Raw genomic sequence first — 20382 nt, forward strand, 5'->3', positions numbered from 1 at the left:
CTCAAGTGGTAGAGCACTCGCCTTGAGCTGAAGAGCTGAGGGACAGCGCCCAGGCCCAGAGTTCAAGCCCCACGACCGACAAAAAAATAAATAAATAAATAAACTGTGTTGTGAAAGTTTTCAAATAAATATCAAAGTGGAGAAGATGAGCATTGCTCACATTCAACTTCAACAATGATCCATTCATGGCCAGGCTTGTCTCATCTCCTCCCACCCCTACTTACTTTGAAACAAATCCCAGGCTTCATATCATTTAATGAGCTAGTTTGGAATTGCCCCAAAGAGAGATCTTGCTTACTGGTTGGTCACACAGTGCCCCAGTGATAGTAAGTCTTTAATCATCATACTTGTCTGCCTGTGCTACTTCCTCTCTCAGAACCTATTTGCTAGATAACGGCTGTCACTAGAAAAAAAAAAATCTGTGTCCATTTCATGTTAAATCAAAGATGTAGATGGATGTACAGAAATGCAAATGCTTAGATAAGGAGGGAGTTTCATGCTCAGGAAGTCTTTGAAATTATTTAGTTCCTGCACAGGATGCAGCTAAAGTGGTTGAGTGTTTGCCCAGCATGTACAAGCCCCTAGTTACCCACACTAAATTCACCATCCTCTCTCCCCACATCCAGAACACATGCTAATGATAAAGGTAAAATTCAAAGGATACAGAATGGTGTGAACTGTCTACTTGTTGATTGCTTTGCTTTTAGTCTCTTATTTCCATAGCAACTATTGTACATATTGTTTATAGATATTTCCAGAAGGTCCATCTAAAGTCTTAATAATACTATAAATGTTTGACATTTCCCTCTGTTACTTTAAAGTTAGTAGGCAGAAATGGACTTGCCTGGGGCTGGGAAGGTGGCCCAGTGGTAGAGTGCTTGCCTCGCATGTATGAGGCCCTGGGTTTGATTCCTCAGCACCACATAAAAACAGAAAGAAAAAAAAAAAAGCCAGAAATGGCACTGTGGCTCAAGTGGTAGAGCGCTAGCCTTGAGCAAAAGCAGCTTAGGGACAGCACCCAGGCTCTGAGTTCAAGCCTAGGGTGAGGAAAAAAGAAAAGGACTTGCCCGTTGGAAGAGAGAGAATGAGCCTGTGCATTGCACGGGGTGGGCACAGAGAGTATGTGATGTTGACTTCCATACTTCACTGACTGTCTTGAGTATTGGTGTCCTCTTCACAAAGGGGCCTTAAGCAGATTAGGAGCTAGCTCAGCAGCAGCTCTGTGGACCTGTGAAAATCTCCACCAGTGCTGGTTGATAGAAACAGCCTAAGCTGAGCCATAGTTGCCATTCTACCTCCTAGTACATCAAGTAATAGAAGAATGGTAAAGTTTAATTTTAGTAATGGATTCTCTTTAGTATATTATATCAAGAATACTACTTCAGTCTACAGTGAGAACTTGGACTTTTTTTCACAGCAAGTATTTTATATTTGGGGCAGGGCTTACCTGCCATTCCAGGTGCTCCAAAGCCACTTGTGGCCTTTGCTGCTGTAGTAGAGAGCATCGCTGCACAGGTTAATTCTGAAGCCTCAAAGAGGAAAGGACCAGTTTGGTTCTTTTCAGATATTGGCCAATATCTGATGTTAGAAATTTCCTGCTTTGGCTGGGAAGGTGGCTCAGTGGTAGAGCACCTGCCTTGCATGCTCAAGGCCCTGGGTTCGATTCCTCAGCACCACATAAGCAAAAAGAAAAAGCCGGAAGTGGCGCTGTGGCTCAAGTGGTAGAGCGCTAGCCTTGAGCTGAAGAGCTGAGGGACAGTGCCCAGGCCCAGAGTTCAGGCCCTACGACAGGACCCCCCCAAAAAAGCAAAACAAAAAAACAAAACAAAAGAAATTTCCTGTTTTGGCAGTTTCATTCTTGTTGCTGGCAATCAAACCTAGGCTATCATGTATGCTAACCATGCTGTCCTACTAAAGCACCATCTCCAGGTCTGCTTCTGCTGTTCTCATGTGTTATCACTTATTTCAGCACTTTAAAGGAAAAAAATCAGTTTTTGTCCTCTCTCATAAAATTCTTTTTTCTGTGCCAGTCCTGGGGCTTTCCTGTCTGAGCTGGCTTCTAACCACACTCAGATCTCAGCTCCTGAGTAGCTAGGATTACAGATGCGAACCCAGATTCTTTTTTTTTTTTATTTTTTTTAGAGGTGATATATAGCAGGGTTACCTTTACATACATCAGGTAATAAGTACATTGCCTTCCTTTTGCTTATTATCATCTGTTCCCTCATTCTCTCCTATTCCCTCCCTTCCATCCCTGCCTTACGAGTTGCTTGGTTCACTTTCATCGAAGTCCAGTATAGCCGGTGGGCTCTGATGCTGCACTTTTTCACCCATTTTCCACTGATTCTGTGCCTTTCCCCCACCTTCCCTAAGATGTGCATGTGTATACACCGTATATGAGGTAAACAATACAGAGTCATCTAAAAATGAAAAGACAAATTAAGAAAAGGTCTTTTGTTTCCTTATCTTTGAAGTTCATTTCGGTATGTATATGAAATATATATATATATATATATATATATATATATATATATATATATATAAAGAGGTGCTTGGGTATTACAACTTGGTGATTTTTCTCCTAAGACTCTCCTTTTCTGGTCTCACTCTATATGGGCCTAGAATCCTGTATAATTTGTCATATCCTGTTGGTTTTAAATATAACTTCTGTGTATCAGGGAGAATGTGTACCATTTGTCTCTCTGATCTTTGCTTACCTCACTCAACATGATTTGTTCTAGTTCCATCCTTTGCCCTGCAAATACTATTATTTTATCCTTTCTAGTGGCTGTGTAACATTGTATATAGGTGCCACATTTTTTTGATCCATTCATCTATTTTGGGATGTCTGTTAACCCAGATTCTTATATACAAAATGATACTCCTGCTGAAATGGAACTCTTTCATAGTTGGTTGGCAGTGCCATCCTGTGGTAGCACAAATGTTTATCCATGAATAAGTGAGTGACCAAATTGTAAGCAAGATAATTTGACTTAGAAATGTTAATGTGTATTGAATTCAATTTGAGCATTTTTTAGGGTGACTTTGAGATGATGATGATGCACTAGCATGTAGTTAACTTCCTAAGACGTTGTTATGGTGCTCTTGTCCTTTCCTTAGGAGTTGCGGATGGCGTTGGTGGGTGGAGAGACTATGGAGTGGACCCATCTCAGTTCTCAGGGACTTTAATGCGAACGTGTGAGCGTTTGGTGAAGGAAGGCCGGTTTGTGCCCAGTAATCCCATTGGAATTCTCACCACAAGCTACTGTGAGTTGCTGCAAAATAAAGAACCTTTGCTTGGTAAGTAAATAATGTTGTTTCCTCTTAAAGGAGCTACTAATCGGTTAAAAACAAAGCCAAGAAATTGACTTGGCATTGTAGTGTTTTTCTTTTTTTTTGTTGGTTGTGGGACTTGAACTCAGGGCCTGAGCACTGCTCCTAACCTCTTCAGCTCAAGACGAGTGCTCTACCACAGCACCACTTCCAGTTTTCTGGTGGTTTTGGAGATGAGAGTCTCATGGAGACTTTCCTGCCCAGACTGGCTTTGAACCACGATTCTCATATCTTAGCCTCCTGAGTAGCTGCGATTACAGGCATGAGCCACCAGCACCCGGCTTAGTGTAGTGTTTTTCTAAGGCTCTTCCTATAACTGAACAGTTTGGTGAAGGAGTTGTGAGCTCTCCCTCAGGCAGGGGCTCATGCCTGCATGTCTGCAAGCCTTCCCCTTTCCGCTTTATTTGGGACAACCAGTTGGAAAGAGTTGTCCTGCTGTTTTATACTTTAAAAGCTTTGTTTTTTCTGATGTTTTTTACCCTACCTCTGCTGACTTTGTCATTATCCTTGTGTAACTTGGAGATAGAAATAAATTTAAAGCCATGTTAGTGGCTTACTTACATTGAATATTGTGATTACTTTTTTCCTCCTAAAACACATTGAATAGCCACTTCATTGCCATGTGTGATGTATACTTAACCAACACATCTGTGTACCACTTGGTAACTTAAATTCAAGCAAGTTTTACTGAACTTCAGTTAGATATAACTGTAAATAATAACTTTACAAGAATCGGTGGTCTTTTTTTTTTTTTTTTTGGTTGGTCATGGGGCTTGAACTCTGGGCCTGGGTGCTGTCCCTCAGCTCTTCAGCTCAAGGCTAGTGCTCTACCACTTGAGCCATAGCACCATTTCTGGCTTTTTCTGCTCATGTGGTACTGAGGAATTGAACGCAGGGCCTCATGCATGCAAGGTAAGCACCCTACCACTGAGCCACCTTCCCAACCCTGGTGGTCATTTTTTTAAGCCAGCAATGGCCAAAAAGCCTAGAAAGCAAATGTAATTTAAAGAGCCAGCCAGTAATTGTTTTTTTTTTTTTGAGTTTTTTTTTTTAATTTAATTTAATTTTATTTGTGAACATATTGTACAGAGGAGTTACAATTACATGGGCAGGATAATGCGCACATTTCTTACCAAGCATTGCAGCCTCCTCCTTTGTTTACCCTTCACATCCCTTCCCAGCCTCCCCCCTCCCCCCCACAGCCAGTAATTGTTGATGCATTTCTCCAGACATCCAAGTGCATTGTAAATTCTTGGTCCTCACAAGGTTGTCCCTCTGCTGCACTGAGGGCTTGTAGAAGGAGCTCTGGGATAAAAAATATTTCCAGCCCGGCGCCAGTAGTTCATGCCTATAATCCTAGCTACTCAGGAGGCTGAGATCTGAGGATCACGGTTCAAAGACAGCCTGCGCAGGAAAGTCCGTGAGACTCTTATCTCCAATAAACCACTAAAAAACTGGAAGTGGCGCTGTGGCTCAAGCAGTAGAGTGCTTGCCTTGAGCTGAAGAGTTCAGGGACAGCGCCCAAGCCCAGAGTTCAAGCCCCACGATCGACAAAAAAATAAAATAAAATAAATTCCATTTTAATATGGGGGATTTGCCTGTGTGCCTGTGGTGGGTCAGCCATCTGAACATCACTCCGTTTTCAGTGCAGCTTGGTGCAGAAGCCATTTGCCCTCCCCCCATCTCTGCAGAAGGAAGAATCTAGATCTTAGCAGCCTGCGGGCTTTCTTCCCATGTGTTGACCCTGCCCAGGTCATAGCTGATGTTTATGGGTGTGCAAAGTACAACTAATACTACTCAGTGTAGGAAAGAAACTCAAATGTAGCCTGTTGGTCTTTGAAGTTACATGATGAAGATGTGTGCAGAGGCACCTGCCTCCATTATGTATCGCTATCTGGTTCCTTCCTAGGTAGTAGCACCGCGTGCATTGTGGTGCTGGACAGGAGTAGCCACCGCTTACACACAGCCAACCTGGGGGATTCCGGCTTCCTAGTGGTTAGGGGTGGTGAAGTTGTGCATCGGTCTGATGAGCAGCAGCATTACTTCAACACTCCATTCCAGCTCTCAATTGCTCCCCCAGAGGCCGAGGGAGTCGTCCTGAGTGACAGGTAATTTCCCTGGTCCCTCCCACTACCCCCTTGAGTACAGATAATCCCCCTGGCTTCTCCCACTCTCCCTCTTCATCCCCCCCTCCTCGTGAGTGACAAGTACTTTCTGGCCCCTCCTACTTCCCCCTTGAGTGACAGATACTCTTCTGAGTCCCTTCCACTTCCCCCTGAATATAGTGGGACAAGTGTTTCCATCTCATCAAGAAGACCTTTTGATGGATCTGTGAAAGATACTTTGAGACATTATAGCCACATAGTATTCTTTTTTATGTGTGTGTGCTGGTACTAGGGCTTGAACTCAAGGCCTTGCTCTCTGGCTCTGCATTTTCGCTTGCTCACAGCTAGCATTCTATTTCTTGAGTCATACCTCTCGTCCAGTATTTTTCTAGTTACTAGGAGATGGAGAACCCCAGACTTTTCTGTGCAGGCTGGCTTTGAACCTTGATCCTTCAGATCTTAACTTCCTGAATAGCTAGGATTACAGTTTTGAGCCACTGTAGCGCTTACCCACATTGAATTCTGATAGACACCTAGTAACTGACAGGAGGGTAAAATACTGTTTCACAATCACGGTATATCAGTTTTTCAGCCATCAGCACATGGAGCATGCAGTGTGCTTGTTAAATTTTGCTGGGGAGATGAGTCATTATTCTGCATGCCTCTGCTTGGACAGGTTTTACATACATTGTAAGAGAAGCTAACAATAGTAACTTCCCTGTTCTCAGGCCCTTTTCTTATGGACAGTCAATACAACTTCAGAGAGTGGAGTCAGAAGTGGTCTTGTCCTAGCCAGATACAGTGGCTCACACTTACAATGCTAGCTACTTAGGAGACTTAAGAATCGAAGGCAAGCCAGGGCACAAGGCTTGTGAGACATTATCTTAGCCAATAGTGGGGCACAGTGGCTGGTGTGCACCTGTTATCCCTATTACACAAGTAGCATACATAGGAAGAACATGGTCCAAGCTAGCTGGAGAAAAAGGGAGATGCTATCTCAGAAACAATCAGTACACCCAAGTTCCCATGGTTCAAAGCCAACCTGGGCAGGAAAGTCCATGAGTCTCTTATCTCCAATTAACCACCAAAAAGCCAGAAGTGGAGCTATGGCCCAAGTGGTACTGTTAGCCTTACACAAAAAACTCAGTAACAGCAGCATAGGCCCTGAATTCAAGCCTGAGTATAAGAAAAGAAAAAAAGCAGAGCAAAAAGAGCTAGATGTGTGACTTAAGCAGTAGAGCTATCTACCTAAGCAAGTGCAAAACCATGAGTTCAAGCCCTAGTATTGCAAGATGTGAGAAGGGAGGAGAGGTAGTAGGAGGGAAAACATCTGAAGCAGAAAAGGCAGGAGCCATGGCCCAAAAAGTAGATCACTTGCCTAGTCAGCATGAGGTCTTGAGTTGAAATCCCTGTACACCCCCACACACGAAAAAAAAAAAGAATAAAAAGGAAGCGGTCTTGTCCTTCATCAGGACTGTGAGAGTGTCTGGAGATGTTTCCTGATCCTGTGACATTTTCTCTAAGTTCAGTTTTGTTTTTTGTTTTTGTTTTGTGTGTGTGTGTGTGTGCGTGCGCACGCTGATCTTTTAAAGTGTGAAGCAGAATCTTCTAAGACAAGTTGAAATTCTTTGAATTCACATTCCCAGTTTTGTATCTTTGACCAGAATAGAGCTGAGATGGTTTCAAATTTCACTACCTCTAATAACCTTACAGGATCTGGCATGAACACTGGCAACCCACTAATGGCCTTCTGTTAAAAAAAAAAAAAAATAGACAACTTTAACACGTGCCATTTTGAAGACTTACTTTTTTTGTTGGTCATGGGGCCTAAACTCTGGGCCTGGGTGCTGTCCCTCAGCTCTTCAGCTCAAGGCTAGTGCTCAACCACTTGAACCACAGTACCACTTCCGGCCTTTTCTGCTTATGTGGTGTTGAGGAATCAAACCCAGGTCCTCATGCATGTGAGGCAAGCAATATACCACTAAACTGCCTTCCCAGCCCCACAAGTGCCATTTTGTTGTTTCTATTTACTAACTCTTCTTAAGCCAGGTAAAGATGGTTTCTGCCATCTTTGTCTCCAGGATGAACATACAGTATAATTGGGTATTCTGCATGGGAAATACACAATGTGCAGTGGTTCGTGTCTGTAATTTCAGTACTTGGGCCACTGAGGATTGTGAGTTTGAGGCCATCCTGAGCTATACAGAGAGACCTTATCTCAAAAATTAAACAAAAAATCTGCTGCTTGCTGCTGACTCCTAGAGAGAGGGGAAGCACTTTTTATTTAGACTGACTGCTATAATCAGAAGAATGTTTGATTATATATTTTGTTTTTCAGTATTAGCCATGTCAGATAACAGTTCTAGAGAACAGTGCTCTAATTTCCTTCATTTGCTGCTTCCTGATATTAGCTTCTTTTTTTGGGTGCTGGTCCTGGGCTTGAATTCAGGGTCTGGGTGCTGTCCCTGATTGTTTGTGCTTTTTTTTCTCAGGGCTAGTGCTCTACCACTTGAGCCACAGTTCCACTTCTGGCTTTTTGGTGAAGATAATAAGAGTTTCATGGACTTTCCTGCCCAGGCTGGCTTCTAACTGCAGTCCTCAGATCTCAGCCTCCTGAGTAGCTAGGATGACAGGCGTGAGCCACCAGTTCCTGGCTTGCTTTACCTTTAAGTGTGAGAGCCCTGCCTTGTCCACAATGCACACTGTTGAACAAGGTTAGGCCACACTGAACTGCCCTGCCAGCAAGGTGGAGGTGGCCTTCCCTGGAGTCCAGAGCCTGCTTGCCTGCCCACCAGCATGTGATTGCAGCTTGCCTTTCAGTGCAGTACCCTTTCCAGCAGAGCAGCACAGGGTGTTCAGTCAAAATGGGCAGAGCTGCAACTGGCAGAACACCAAGCTCAGGGATGGGGGCGGGGATTAGCAGAGGAAGAACTGGCCAATAGGAGCACATCCTCCCTTCTGGGGAAAGAAAAACCTCAGCATAATCAAGTGCCAGTGCCAACCTGATCATTAATCTATGCTCTGGAACCTGACAGCAGACCACAGTGTCCTGCAGAAGGGCTCAACCTGATTCCTGCTCTTCCTCCAGCCTGGGTGTCCCTGCCTGTCCGACACTCTGGTCTGTAACAGCACTTCCCAGCTTAGAGGCATGACTTCTATAGCTGTGTCTACAGTTAAGAGTTAAGATGAGTGCAGGTTTGTCATTACAAAGGCATGGTGCTTAATGTGTGCCGTAGCCTCCCTGTGCCATGAAGGTGAGCAGGTTTTGCTCAAGGCTTTGTGTGTCCCCAGGCACAGCCCACTTTGCTTACTTGGTGTTTTGTCTTCACATAATTCCTGACCTGTGACTTACACAGTGTTGGATTCTGTCAAGCTTGGGGTGCTTTGGTTCTGAACCCTTTTCTGTGAGTCAGCATGTAAGGTTTTTTTTCCTGGCCATTATCCCTAATTACAGATTACAGGTGAAGGCAGACTAGCTACCCCCCTCCCCACCTTCCTAGTCTCCAGAGGTCGCAGTGGTAGCAGTCCTTGAGTGTCTTGGTTTCATTTCTGCATTTAGGAATATCTGCTCTTTGAGCCCCTCCATTTTGGAGCAGCAAATACTAGGTTTTGTTATTAGTCAGCTAATCATCTGACAGATATTTCTTAAAGGTTTATGACTAGGCACACTCACAAGTATATGACAATGTAGTTATTAGTGACTTTGCAGGTCAGTAGAGGGGATCTTACCAGAGGGCTGGCTTCTCCTGGTGAGGTGAGGTCCCATACCTTGCCTTTGCTGTACTGCTGTAACCCTGAAGAGTGGGGCTGATGCCTGGCAGAGAGCCGCCTTCTGGGTTTTAAAGGCCCTTAGAAGATTCAGGTGGGGGTGGGTTGCTTGCTCGCTTGCTTGCTTGCTTGCTTGCTTGCTTGCTTGCTCGCTTGCTCGCTTGCTCGCTCGCTCGCTCGCTCGCTCGCTCGCTCGCTCGCTCGCTCGCTCGCTTGCTTGCTTGCTTGCTTGCTTGCTTGCTTGCTTGCTTGCTCGCTTGCTCGCTTGCTCGCTTGCTTGCTTGCTTGCTTGCTTGCTTGCTTGCTTGCTTGCTTGCTTGCTTGCTTACTTGCTTACTTGCTCGCTCGCTTGCTCGCTCGCGCACGCGTGCCTGGGGCATGAACTCAGAACGTGGGCACTGTCCCTGAATTTTTCTGTTTAAGGCTAGTGCTCTACCACTTGAGCCACAGTTCCATTTCAAACTTTCTGGTAGTTAATTGGAGATAAGAGTCTCACAGACTTTGCTGCTCAGGCTGGCTTCAAGCCAGGATCCTCAGATCTCAGCTTCTTGAGTAGCTGGGATTATAGGCATGAGCCACCAGCAACTGGGTAGACTTAGTTTTACCTGGTGATTTCATTTAAGCTTTTGAAACATGTATAATAGCCTTCAGTTAATTTTTCTGAAGGTTAGGAATTTGAGTGTCTCTGATAGCATGTAGAGATCCTTATTACATTATAAAAATGGCTTCCTTGTTTTTGCCACAGCCCGGATGCTGCTGATAGCACATCATTCGATGTCCAGTTAGGAGACATTATCCTGACGGCAACAGATGGACTCTTTGACAATATGCCTGATTATATGATCCTCCAGGAGCTAAAGAAGTTAAAGGTAATCCACTCAAGGTTAGCCCTCTCAAGAATAGCCCCTCTCTGGGCATTGGGTTTTACTGAATCAGTTCTTTGTCTTTGTGTAGTTTTGGAAAGTACTGCTTTGTGAACTTTAGGTAAACAATAGCCATAATATTCCAAGCAATTGTAATGGAAATGTCCCTAAGAGAACTGGAGGGGAAAGTGGCTTTTCACTTGAGTCTTTAGCAGGGTGTCTAAGTAGGAAGAGTCCAGAAGCCATTTCTTGTATTTTAATGGTATTGGCTTCTTTCTCCTTTTATTCTTTTTGTCTACTCTTTTTTCTTTTATATTCCCTGGACACCCAGCAGGTGCTGAGGCTGAATGACAGCAAGTAGCAAGGCTGAGGAACCCCAGTGGTTGGAGCCACAGCAGAAGGGCAGCTGAGACTCATACAGAGCAGAGCCACAGGCGGTAGAAGCCAGACCTTCCAGAGTCCTAGCTTTATGAAAGTGCTGACTCTGGGAAAACAAATCTTTCTCCACCTCTTCTGATCCTTCTTAGCTGCCCAAGGAGTCCTTTCCATACTTGTAAAATGGAGAGTAAGGTCTAGTCTCAGGGCTGTGCTGTTTGGTGCTCCCTGCGGTGGCAGGTGATAAGCAGAAGCTGTGTAGGCCCCACCCACAATTGCCTAGTTCACAATTGCCTAGAGGGGAACCCTTACTGGGGAGATGAATAGATGAATTAATGTGATTGGAGACCGTAAGGGAAGGGACTAGAAAGTAGAGGGGACTGCCCCTTATGATTGCTCAGGGAGGGCTCCTTGAGGAGGGGACATTGAAGCCGAGACCTAGTAATACTTAGACCAAAAGGGTTTAGAACTTGTTTCAGAGCTGAACCGCATTTCATTTCCCACCTCCAGTTTGTAGCTGAAGAGGTTGAAGTGTCAAGAAAAGGGACATAGCCAGAGCAGAATCTTTGCTCACGGTATAAAGCCCTAAAAGTGCCTTCTGTAGGATACCCAGCAACTCTTAAGAAGTTGGGGCACACCCCCAGCAGGGGGCTTGAGAAGTCACTTGTCCCTCCACCCCATTTTAGCAAGGATAACTGAAGCATGTCAAGTGAGAAAGTAAAAAATCAAAATTCAGACTTCAGGAAGTGCTGTGCTTAGTGGTAGAACGCCAACTGGAGCAAAACAGTCAAGTGAGAGTGCAAGGCCCTGAGTTCAGGCCCTGGTATTAGCACAGAACAACAAAACAGGGCTGGGAAGGTGGCTTAGTGGTAGAGTGCTTGCCTCTCATGCATTAGGCTCTGTGTTCGATTCCTCAGCACCGCATAAGTAGAAAAAACCAGAAGTGGTGCTGTGGCTCAAGTGGTAGAGCGCTAACCTTGAGCTGAAGAGCTGAGGGACAGCGCCCAGGCCCAGAGTAGAGGCCCCACGACTGACCATAAAACCCACCCACAAAGCATGAAGATTTCAAGGCCAAAGACTACCACAGCAGATAACCTCCTATTCGGGGTGGGCAGGCAGTAGGAGCGAGGGCCTGGTGCTATCTATCACATCTTCTCTAAAGTGAGACTTAAGTGGCAGAAAATGTGCTTTGGACTGGAGGCCTGGCTCAAGTGGTCAACACTTGTGTGGCAAGTACAAGGCCTTCAGTTTAAGTCCTAGTTCAAAGTAAAGCAAATAATGTGGAGACAAATGTTGCTGTGCAGTCCACCTGCGTGCAGAGGTCACACAAGGCATTCTGGTGAAAGTAACTCTGTGTCCTTTCATCTTAGAATTCGAATTATGAGAGTATACAGCAGACTGCAAGGAGCATTGCTGAGCAAGCGCACGAGCTAGCCTATGACCCAAATTACATGTCACCTTTTGCACAGTTTGCATGTGACAACGGGTTGAATGTGAGAGGTAAGCATTCCGTGGCTGAGTCTAGCAACTAAGTTGGGACTTGGTGGTGGCTGGGCTGAACATGATGCCTCTCCAGCCCTGATTGCCTTTGAGCAAGGCCAGCGGGGGAGAGAGCTCGCAGCTCCATGTGGCTTCCTGTGGCTCCGCAGGGTGTGGCATCATTTGCCTGCCCAGTTGCCCCAGCAGACTTTGAAAGTCTTAGCAGCCCTCCTGTCTCCTGTGCCCCTGTGTGTAGCTGTGCACACTGCGGGACAGTCAGGACCGAGCTCATGCTTCAACACGGCCATGCAAGGTGTTTGCAGCCCTGGTCAGCTGGAGTCACCTCATGTATCCTTTCTGAACACACAGGCAAAGAGGCAGCCCTTTCCATAGACTGCCTGCTCTAAGGCAGCAGGAAAGCTTCAATTAAATCACCCATCTATTGTCTTTATGCTTATTTTTTCTTCTTTTCTGATGGGGAATATTGGTGCACCAACCCTGCTGAAATACAAGCACTTGCATTAGTATTCCTGGGACTTACAGTATTTTTCTTTGTCTTTATCATTTATTTATTTATCTATTTATTTATTTATTTATTTAGCCGGTCCTGGGGGCTTGAACTCAGAGCCTGGGCACTGTCCCAGAGCTGCTTTTGATCAAGGCGAGCCCTCTACCACATGAGCCACAGCGTTACTTCTGGCTTTTTCTGCATGCTAGGCAAGCCACATTCCCAGCCCCAAAAGTTTGTTTCCCAGATGACAGATTTCAAAATAAACAAATGTGAATAATTCTCAATAGTGTCTATTTTTAGCAGGAATTGACCTTTTTTAAAAAAATTCTTCAACCCAACGTCTTTTTTCATGGAGTTGGCATTTCTGCTGGGCTTCTTTGGAAGCATGCCGATAGGTTCTCATTGGTGTTTCAGGTGGGAAGCCAGATGACATCACCGTCCTCCTGTCTATCGTGGCTGAGTATACAGACTGACCGGCCGAGCTGTGACTCCTGTCCTTCCTGTCGCCGCCTCACTTTCCCCAGCCTTGTGCGCTGATCCTGCTGGCGGGAGACCGCAGTGGCCTGTGATGCAAGTGTGACGCAAGCCTGGCCCATTTGCCCCAGCGCCTGAGGTCTTTATTGAGAACCACTATTGTTGTTCACTTGCTGTGCCGTGGGCAGCAGCTGTAGGGAGCAAATGGGAAGGGGGCCTCCGCCTCTTATGGAGGGAGGGGTTCCAAACCTCTTACTTTAGAAAGCAGTTAAATGAGTAATGTTGGCAAAGTGGGTTCAAAATTACAGTGTGTTAAAGGAATTTTAAGTCTTACACCATTCATATGTAATGATAAGTCTACTAGGAGCATACACTGTGTGTCACCTGAGTGCGGCAGGCCTCACTTTGTCCTGGTTGTTGGGTATGGCTTGGTGTTTTCACCTGGAGTTTAGAACCCTGCTCTGAAACAGCTCTGGGTTGCTATATCTCAAATTGGAAGAAAATTTAAATTTTAGGTCTGTAGTTACAAATACTCCATGCTTTTTAAAAGATGCTTAATTGTATTCCTGTGGTTTAAGTTTTGGCATTTTTTTGGTTAGTCCAAATCACAGGCTGGTGGTGGCCCAGGGGAGACTCCATACCTGAATTTTTAAATGGAAATAGTACTCAAGATTATGAAACCTCTCAAAGCCTACAAGTTTAATGTTGTAGTTGAAATCCACATGCATACCCTCACAACCCCCGTCTGTGAGGGTGCCCAGGCCTCATGGGCTGAGACACCAGCCAGAGCTCGAGCTACACACTGGCTTTGGGGGGCCGTGGTGCTGTGGAGGGTGCTCGGCCTCCCCGGGAGCCTGGCTTCCTCAGCGCATGCGCCTTGCCCCTTGAGCCCACAGGAAAGCTCCTGGCGATAACCTGACCTGTGCTGTTACCCTGGGCAAAAGGGAGGGTTTCTGAATCAAGCTTAATGTTTACAGTTTCCGAAGAGCCATTTTGCCGTGTATAGTCCCCTCCAAACCACCGCTGGTTTCCCTTACCTGCAAGCGCAAACTTATTTTTAAAAGGTTGTGTACAAGTGGACAGTTGTATGTAAAGACATATATTTTTGGGTCCGTTTTTTTCCCCCTTCATTAACTTGGTGGTAGAAAAATATATATATACTTAGAATCCTTAAATTAAAGCCATGTTTTATATATGTCAGGTAAGGCTGGTGTACAGATGCGAACGCAGCGAGGCCTGCCGAGAGTGTGGAGGAAGCCGCTGGCATTAGAGCTTAGCATGAGGTTACCTCAGTGTGTTTTAAAAGATTTTGTTTGTGAATTTGTACTGTATATTTGAGTAACTGTCAAGCTTTTGTTTTATTTAAATTGTTGAACATGTACCATGTACATGTCATTACTATATTTCGATGCATCATGCTTGTAACAGGCATTTCATTATAAGAATGAGTTATTCATTTGTAAGCCGTTCAGTAATTTATCTACTATTCCTAAATTGGCATAATGTTAGATATCTATTTTGAATCACCTTTACATGTCAGAATGCCTTAACTACCCTAACTTGACAGAACAGAATCTTTGGTGAGGAGGTGGGTAGGGTTGGAGACTGCTTTCATCAGACAGGCCTCCGTGGCAAGTGGTAGGGTATTTATTTTGCACAAACTATTTGCAGTCCCTGTGTTTCAAAGGAAAAGAAAGTTGCATCCAGAGGGGTTTGTGAAAAGGAATAGCTTCACACTAGGACTGGTGACTTCACCTCTTTTGTTTGGGTTTGTAATTATTTTTGCTCAGATGTATGTAGCCTTACGATCTGGATATGTTTTACATTAATTTTCCAATGCTGACATTTAGTTTCTGGTAAGAGAGAGCTGGTCAAGTTACTGGCTTTTCTCTGCTCTCATTTTACCCATCAAACAATCTTTGTAAAGCTAGATTAGAGGTGTTTTACACAACTTATTTAATCAACTTATTTTCTGAGCAATGATTGTTAGAAATCGACAGTGTGGTTCCAGTGACACTGAAAAACAGGGGCAAAGAACTGGGTTTCCCAGTGGACTTGACTTTGGACCTGGCCTGTGGGTTAGTGAGGGGGAATTCTCTCCATAGCCCTGTCCTTTTTGTTAAGCACTTACTGTGACTGCCCCGGGCCAGCAGAGTGAGCGTCCTCCAAGGGGCCGAGGCCCTGGCCAGCCCTGGTGGCTCCAAGTCACCCACCCAGGCTTCAGCCTTGCGGCCCAGCAGGGTCACTTGGCCCCATTAACTCTGCACCTATGTGTGTTTGTTGTTTTAAATCAAGCCGTGTAGACATACACACTTGCCTCATGTACTGGACTTTTATAACAAAAGAGAAAATTTGGATTTCTAATTCACAAATGGCAAATTATACATCCCTCTTTGGACGCACCAAAGACCCGTAAAGTTTATAGCTTTCCATCTATATTTATAAAGCAATACTGTACTATACAAATCAATATTTTTATCACATGCTTGAAATTTTTATTTTGTTCTGTTTTAAAATGTGCACTCTAAACATATCAGAAACTTATTTCTTCCTGTGAACTTAAGCTGCCTGCGCACAACAAAAAAGAAAAACAAAAAAGAATTACCAAATGGAGAGAAGGTGGGGAGAGTGGACAGGCTCTTAATTAAAACACTGAAAGGAGAAAGGAAGTGGGGGAGAGCAAGTAGTTTGTCCTGAGTCACTGAACTCATGCCTGTGGTGTGAGACTGGCGGTAATGAATAAGCATCTGTTCCCTGTGTGTGTCTGGGGCTGGGCTGGGCCTACATGAGAAACTCGGTTCCGACCTCTCCTGCAGCTGCCCTTCAGGCGGTGTAGCCTGCAGAGGCATCACTGCAGCACCGCCTGCCAGCCTGCCACATCAGTTATAAGGCAGGACCGTGTGTGGTCACTGGAGAACCTAGCACCAGCTCCCGGGTCCTTGTCACCCTATTCCAGCTTCTGCTGATGGAGCTGCTGCATTCAGTTTCTCTAGAAACCGAGTCACATTTTTGCATTTAACAAATTTTACAATACCACAGAAAACAAAACCTGCTTAGAAAACAAAATATGAAGCAGAAAACATTTGGAGTCTGTTTTTTTTTTTTTTTAATTCAGTTGGTTGCAAAATTGAACTTCTCAACTAAAACCAGTGTCCACGTGAAAATGTAACTTCGCAGGTAGTGCATGGCAAGATGCCTAGGTAGGAAGTGAGCAAAGTTGAGTCTGTGTGTACTAACAAGCTGCTTTTTTTCTGTTGAGACTATCATTATTTGTCTTACCCAAGAGGCAGTTACCTGAATTGGATGTCTGAAATATAACTTATGCAGGAATAGTTCTGTAAATACATTTAAATAAACTGTAAAGATATTTAATAAATATAGTATTTATACTAATGTGTGTAGTTGGTTTTTCTTTTGTTTCATACTTTGAGTTTGTTGTTGTTCCAGGCTGGCCTGGAATTCAGTAGTCTTGTCCTGTTTCAGCCTCCCAAGTGCTGGAATTACAGGTGGGTGCCACCATGCCTAATTGAATATGGCTATGTGTGAAAGACCAGCTCTTGACACTGAGTTTGTTGGTCATTTCTAAGTTTTTGGTTTTTTTGGCGGGGGGGCCTGGGGCTTGAACTCAGGGCCTGGGTGCTGTCCCTGAGCCTCTTTGTACTCTAGGCTAGTGCACCACTTCCAGCTTTTTTAAGTAGTTTATTGGAGATAAGATTTTCATGGGGACTTTGTTGTTGGTGGTTGTGGGGCTTGAACTCTGGGCCTAGGTGCTGTCCCTGAGCTCTTCAGCTAAGGCAAGTACTCTACCACTTGAGCCCCACAGCACCACTTCCTGTTTTCTGGTGGCTCATTGGAGATAAGAGTCTCACGGACTTTTCCTGCCTGGGCTGGCTTTGTACCGCCATCCTCAGATCTCAGCCTCCTGAATAGCTAGAATTACAGGCATGAGCTACAGGTGCCCATCTCTCATGGGGACTTTTCTACCTGGGCTGCCTTTGAACTGCGATCCTCAGATCTCAGTCACCTAAGTAGCTAGGATTACAGACATGTGCCACATGCGCCCAGCTCCAGGCGTCTTACCCTGACAGTGAGCCCACACTTCTCAGCTATCATCCTCTCTCTTCTCCTACTTGGAACTGCCTTTTCTCAACAGGTGATTTCCTATGACTGGCAAGCTTCCTCGGAAAATGATCAGCATGTGACATGGAACAGTTTTCCCAGCTCAGGAAGGCTCTGTGCCTTCAAAGGTACACAGTGCAGCTTGTTTGCATACACCAAAAATTTTAAAAATCTGGTATCTTTAAACTTAGCTCTGTAAGGGCTAGAATGGCTCTGTGGCACAGTATTTGTCTGGTGTGTACAAGGCCCAGAGTTTCCAGCATAAGAATATGTAAAAATAGCCCCGGGTAGGGCACCCCATAGGAATAAACATGCTGTTCCTACCAGGACAGCGCTAGGCCTGGCTTGCTTGGTGATGCACCAGAAACTGGAACAGTAAGCGCTCAGCCGTCATCTGCATTGGTTGAATATCAGAAATTTGGTGTCAGCCGGGTACTGGTGACTCATGCCTGTCATCCTAGCTACTCAGGAAGCTGAGAACTAAGGATTGCAGGTCACATCCAGCCTAGGTAGTAAAGTTTGTAACTATTTCCCCGCTTCCCCCCCTTCCGATCCTGGGACTTGAACTTTTAAGATTCATGGACTTTCCTGCCTGAGCTGGCTTTGAACCTTGATCTTCAGCTTCTAGCCTCTTGACTAGCTAGGATTACAGGCATGAGCTCTGTGAGATGTTATATTCAGTTAACCAGAAAACTAGAAATGGTGCTGTGGCCTTGAGCAAAAGAGCTCAGGGACAGCGCCCAGGCCCTGAGTTTAAGCCCTGTGACTGACCAAAATAAGGAAAAGAAAAGAAATTTGGTGTCATCAGAGTAAGCATGATACCCCGAAATGCTCAGCCTGCAATGTGAGGGGGTGGAGTTGAAGGTATGTGGACATTGCCAGTTTCCACAAAAATCCTGCTAACAGCCATTTTCATTCATGGAGGGACATCTTGGATATGCTTGGGTTTTATTGGGTTACTGTGGGCAGTATGACTCATTACTAAGCTGTAAGAGCCAAATTCACTGAGCTTTCACTTTAAACTGTTAACAGTTCTAAAGCACACCAGGTCTAAGTCACCTTTTCAATTCTCACAGGATCTAAAGTAGGACTGCTTGCCAGTGAACATTTCCTATGGTTTGACAGTTTTCCAGAAACTCAGCAGTCACATCAGTAAGGTGCGAGGCTTGTCTGCCAGGTTACAGTGAACTACAAGCAGGCTTGGGGAGGGGAAGGGCACACGCTCTAAGACATTATGTAACGTTGCCTTTGTGCCAGGTATGTTAGTCTGTTGGTGCTGGTAAGAAGCTAGTTTTGTGTATGTGTGAGTGCGCGCATGCGTGTACGTGCGCATGCGTATGCATGCATGCATGTGTGTGTGTGCACACAAACACACGCTCCAGAGGCTTGACCTCAGGGCCTGGGTGCTGTCCCTGAGCTTTTGTGCTCTTGGCTAGTGTTCTGTCACTTGAGCTACACCTCCATTTCTGGTATTTTGGGTGGATATTTGGACACATAAGTCTCAGGTTTTGTGTTTTTTGTTTTGCCAGTCCTGGGGCCTGGGCACTGTCCCTGAGCTTCTCTTGAGCCACAGCACCACTTCCAGCTTTTTCTATGTATGTGGTACTGAGTCATGGAATCCAGGGCTTCATGGCCTGCTAGGCAAGCACTCTACCACTAAGCCACATTCCCAACCATAAGTCTCAAGTTTGTTTGCCCAGGCTGGTTTTGAACCACCATCTTCAGATCTCATCCTCCTAATTAGCTAGGATTATAGTCATGAGCCATTGGCACCAGGCTTCCTTATTTTTTTTAGTGGTACCATGAGGCTAATTCTTACAATTCCAACAGGTTCAATTCTCAGATTTTCATATATATATGCCATCTACCTTGGCCCTATCCCTCCTCATTCATCCTCCTGGTTGGAGCTAATGGGTTTTTTGTTTTTGTTGTTTTTGCTAGTACTGGCTTGAACTCAGGGCTTAGGCACTGAGCTTTTTTTGCTCAAAGTAGCCCTCTACCCCTTGAGCCACAACCCTGATTTCAACTTTTTTGGTATTTATTGGAGATAAGAGTCTTATTTTCGCCAGGTGCTGGTGGCTCATGCCTGTAATCCTAGCTACTCAGGAAGCTGAGATCTGAGGATCGGGGTTCAAAGCCAGCCGGAGCAGGAAAGTCCGTGAAACTCTTACCTCCAATAAACCACCAGAAAACTGGAAGTGGCACCGCAGCTCAAGTGGTAGAGTGCTAGCCTTGAGCTGTAGAGCTGAGGGACAGCGCTCAGGCCCAGAGTTCAAGCCCCACAACCGACCAAAAAAAAAGTCTTATTTTCCTGCCGGGGCTGGCTTCAAACTAATCCTCAGATCTCAGCCTCTTAGGATTACAGGCACAAGCTACTGGTGCCTGGCTATAGCTCTTCCCCCCCCCTCCCCCCCCTCCCCTGGTTGTGGGGCTTGAACTCTGGGCCTGGGTGCTGTCCCTCAGCTCTTCAGCTCAAGATGAGCACTTTACCACTTGAGCCACAGCACCACTTCTGGTTTTCTGGTGGTTAATTATAGTTAAGAGTCTCACGGACTTTCCTGCCTGGGCTGGCTTTGAACTGCAATCCTCAGATATATCAGCCTCCTAAGTAGCTAGGATTATAGGCGAGAGCCACCAGAGCCGGCCCTTTCCTAAAGAAGCAAAGAACTGAGACTCTTGTCTCCCTCAAGTGGAGGCTGCTCTGTGCCAGCAAGCACAGAAGAATTGGCTTTTTCTCTGGATACTTTCTACATCAACCCGCAGAATAAAAGTCATACTGATAGAAGAACAATTGAAGGGCTGGGATGTAGCTCAGTGGCAAAGTGCTTGCCTAGCAAGTGCAACGTCCTGGGTTCGATCCCCAGTACCAAAAAAGAAAAGACAAAAAAAAAAAAACAGTTAAAAAAAAAACCCAAACAGAAGAATAATTGAAGGTCAGGAAAGAACTTTACAGTAACTTTAAAGGTAGTTATATTTTATTCTTGATCCTTTTTCCCAATTCCAGGGTTATTTTAAAATCTCAAAACAATGGATTAAAAAGTCATGTCATCACGTGAGGAAAAATGCGCTAAGTTTTTGCCAATTCTGAAAGCAGCAAAACCTGAGTGCTTCCAGCAAGTATGGCAGATACTGAGTGTATGCCGCGCCCGGCGCCTGCGCAGAAGACACACGTCCCTGCAGTGCTGGGCAGGGAACCCTGTCGCCTTCCACATCACCTCCGGAGACCTGCCTGCTACACAACGAAGAAGTATGATGTGCTTTGTTCTGCACCGAAAACTTAAGCCTCTTGAGCAGTGTTCTCTAGATTCCGCCATTGTACGGGACAATGGCCTTCTTCCTTCAGCCACCAGTGGTG

The 20382-nt window shown here is 45.2% G+C and overlaps 1 protein-coding gene across 1 annotated transcript in view; it reads left to right on the plus strand.

The window, feature by feature from the left end:
* LOC138840921 (protein phosphatase PTC7 homolog) overlaps positions 1-16301 on the plus strand; it is a 42117-nt gene extending 25816 nt beyond the window's left edge. The window contains exons 2-6 of the mRNA XM_070041350.1: positions 3121-3300; positions 5243-5441; positions 9952-10075; positions 11815-11944; positions 12849-16301. Coding sequence (XP_069897451.1) covers positions 3121-3300; positions 5243-5441; positions 9952-10075; positions 11815-11944; positions 12849-12907 — 692 coding nt within the window. The 3' untranslated portion in view covers positions 12908-16301. The remainder of the gene's footprint in view (positions 1-3120; positions 3301-5242; positions 5442-9951; positions 10076-11814; positions 11945-12848) is intronic.
* Positions 16302-20382: the final 4081 nt, after the last annotated feature.

This window comes from Dipodomys merriami, unplaced genomic scaffold (assembly GCF_024711535.1).
Source record: "Dipodomys merriami isolate MVZ:Mamm:240054 unplaced genomic scaffold, mDipMer1.0.p SCAF_307, whole genome shotgun sequence".
Classification (NCBI taxonomy): domain Eukaryota; kingdom Metazoa; phylum Chordata; class Mammalia; order Rodentia; family Heteromyidae; genus Dipodomys; species Dipodomys merriami.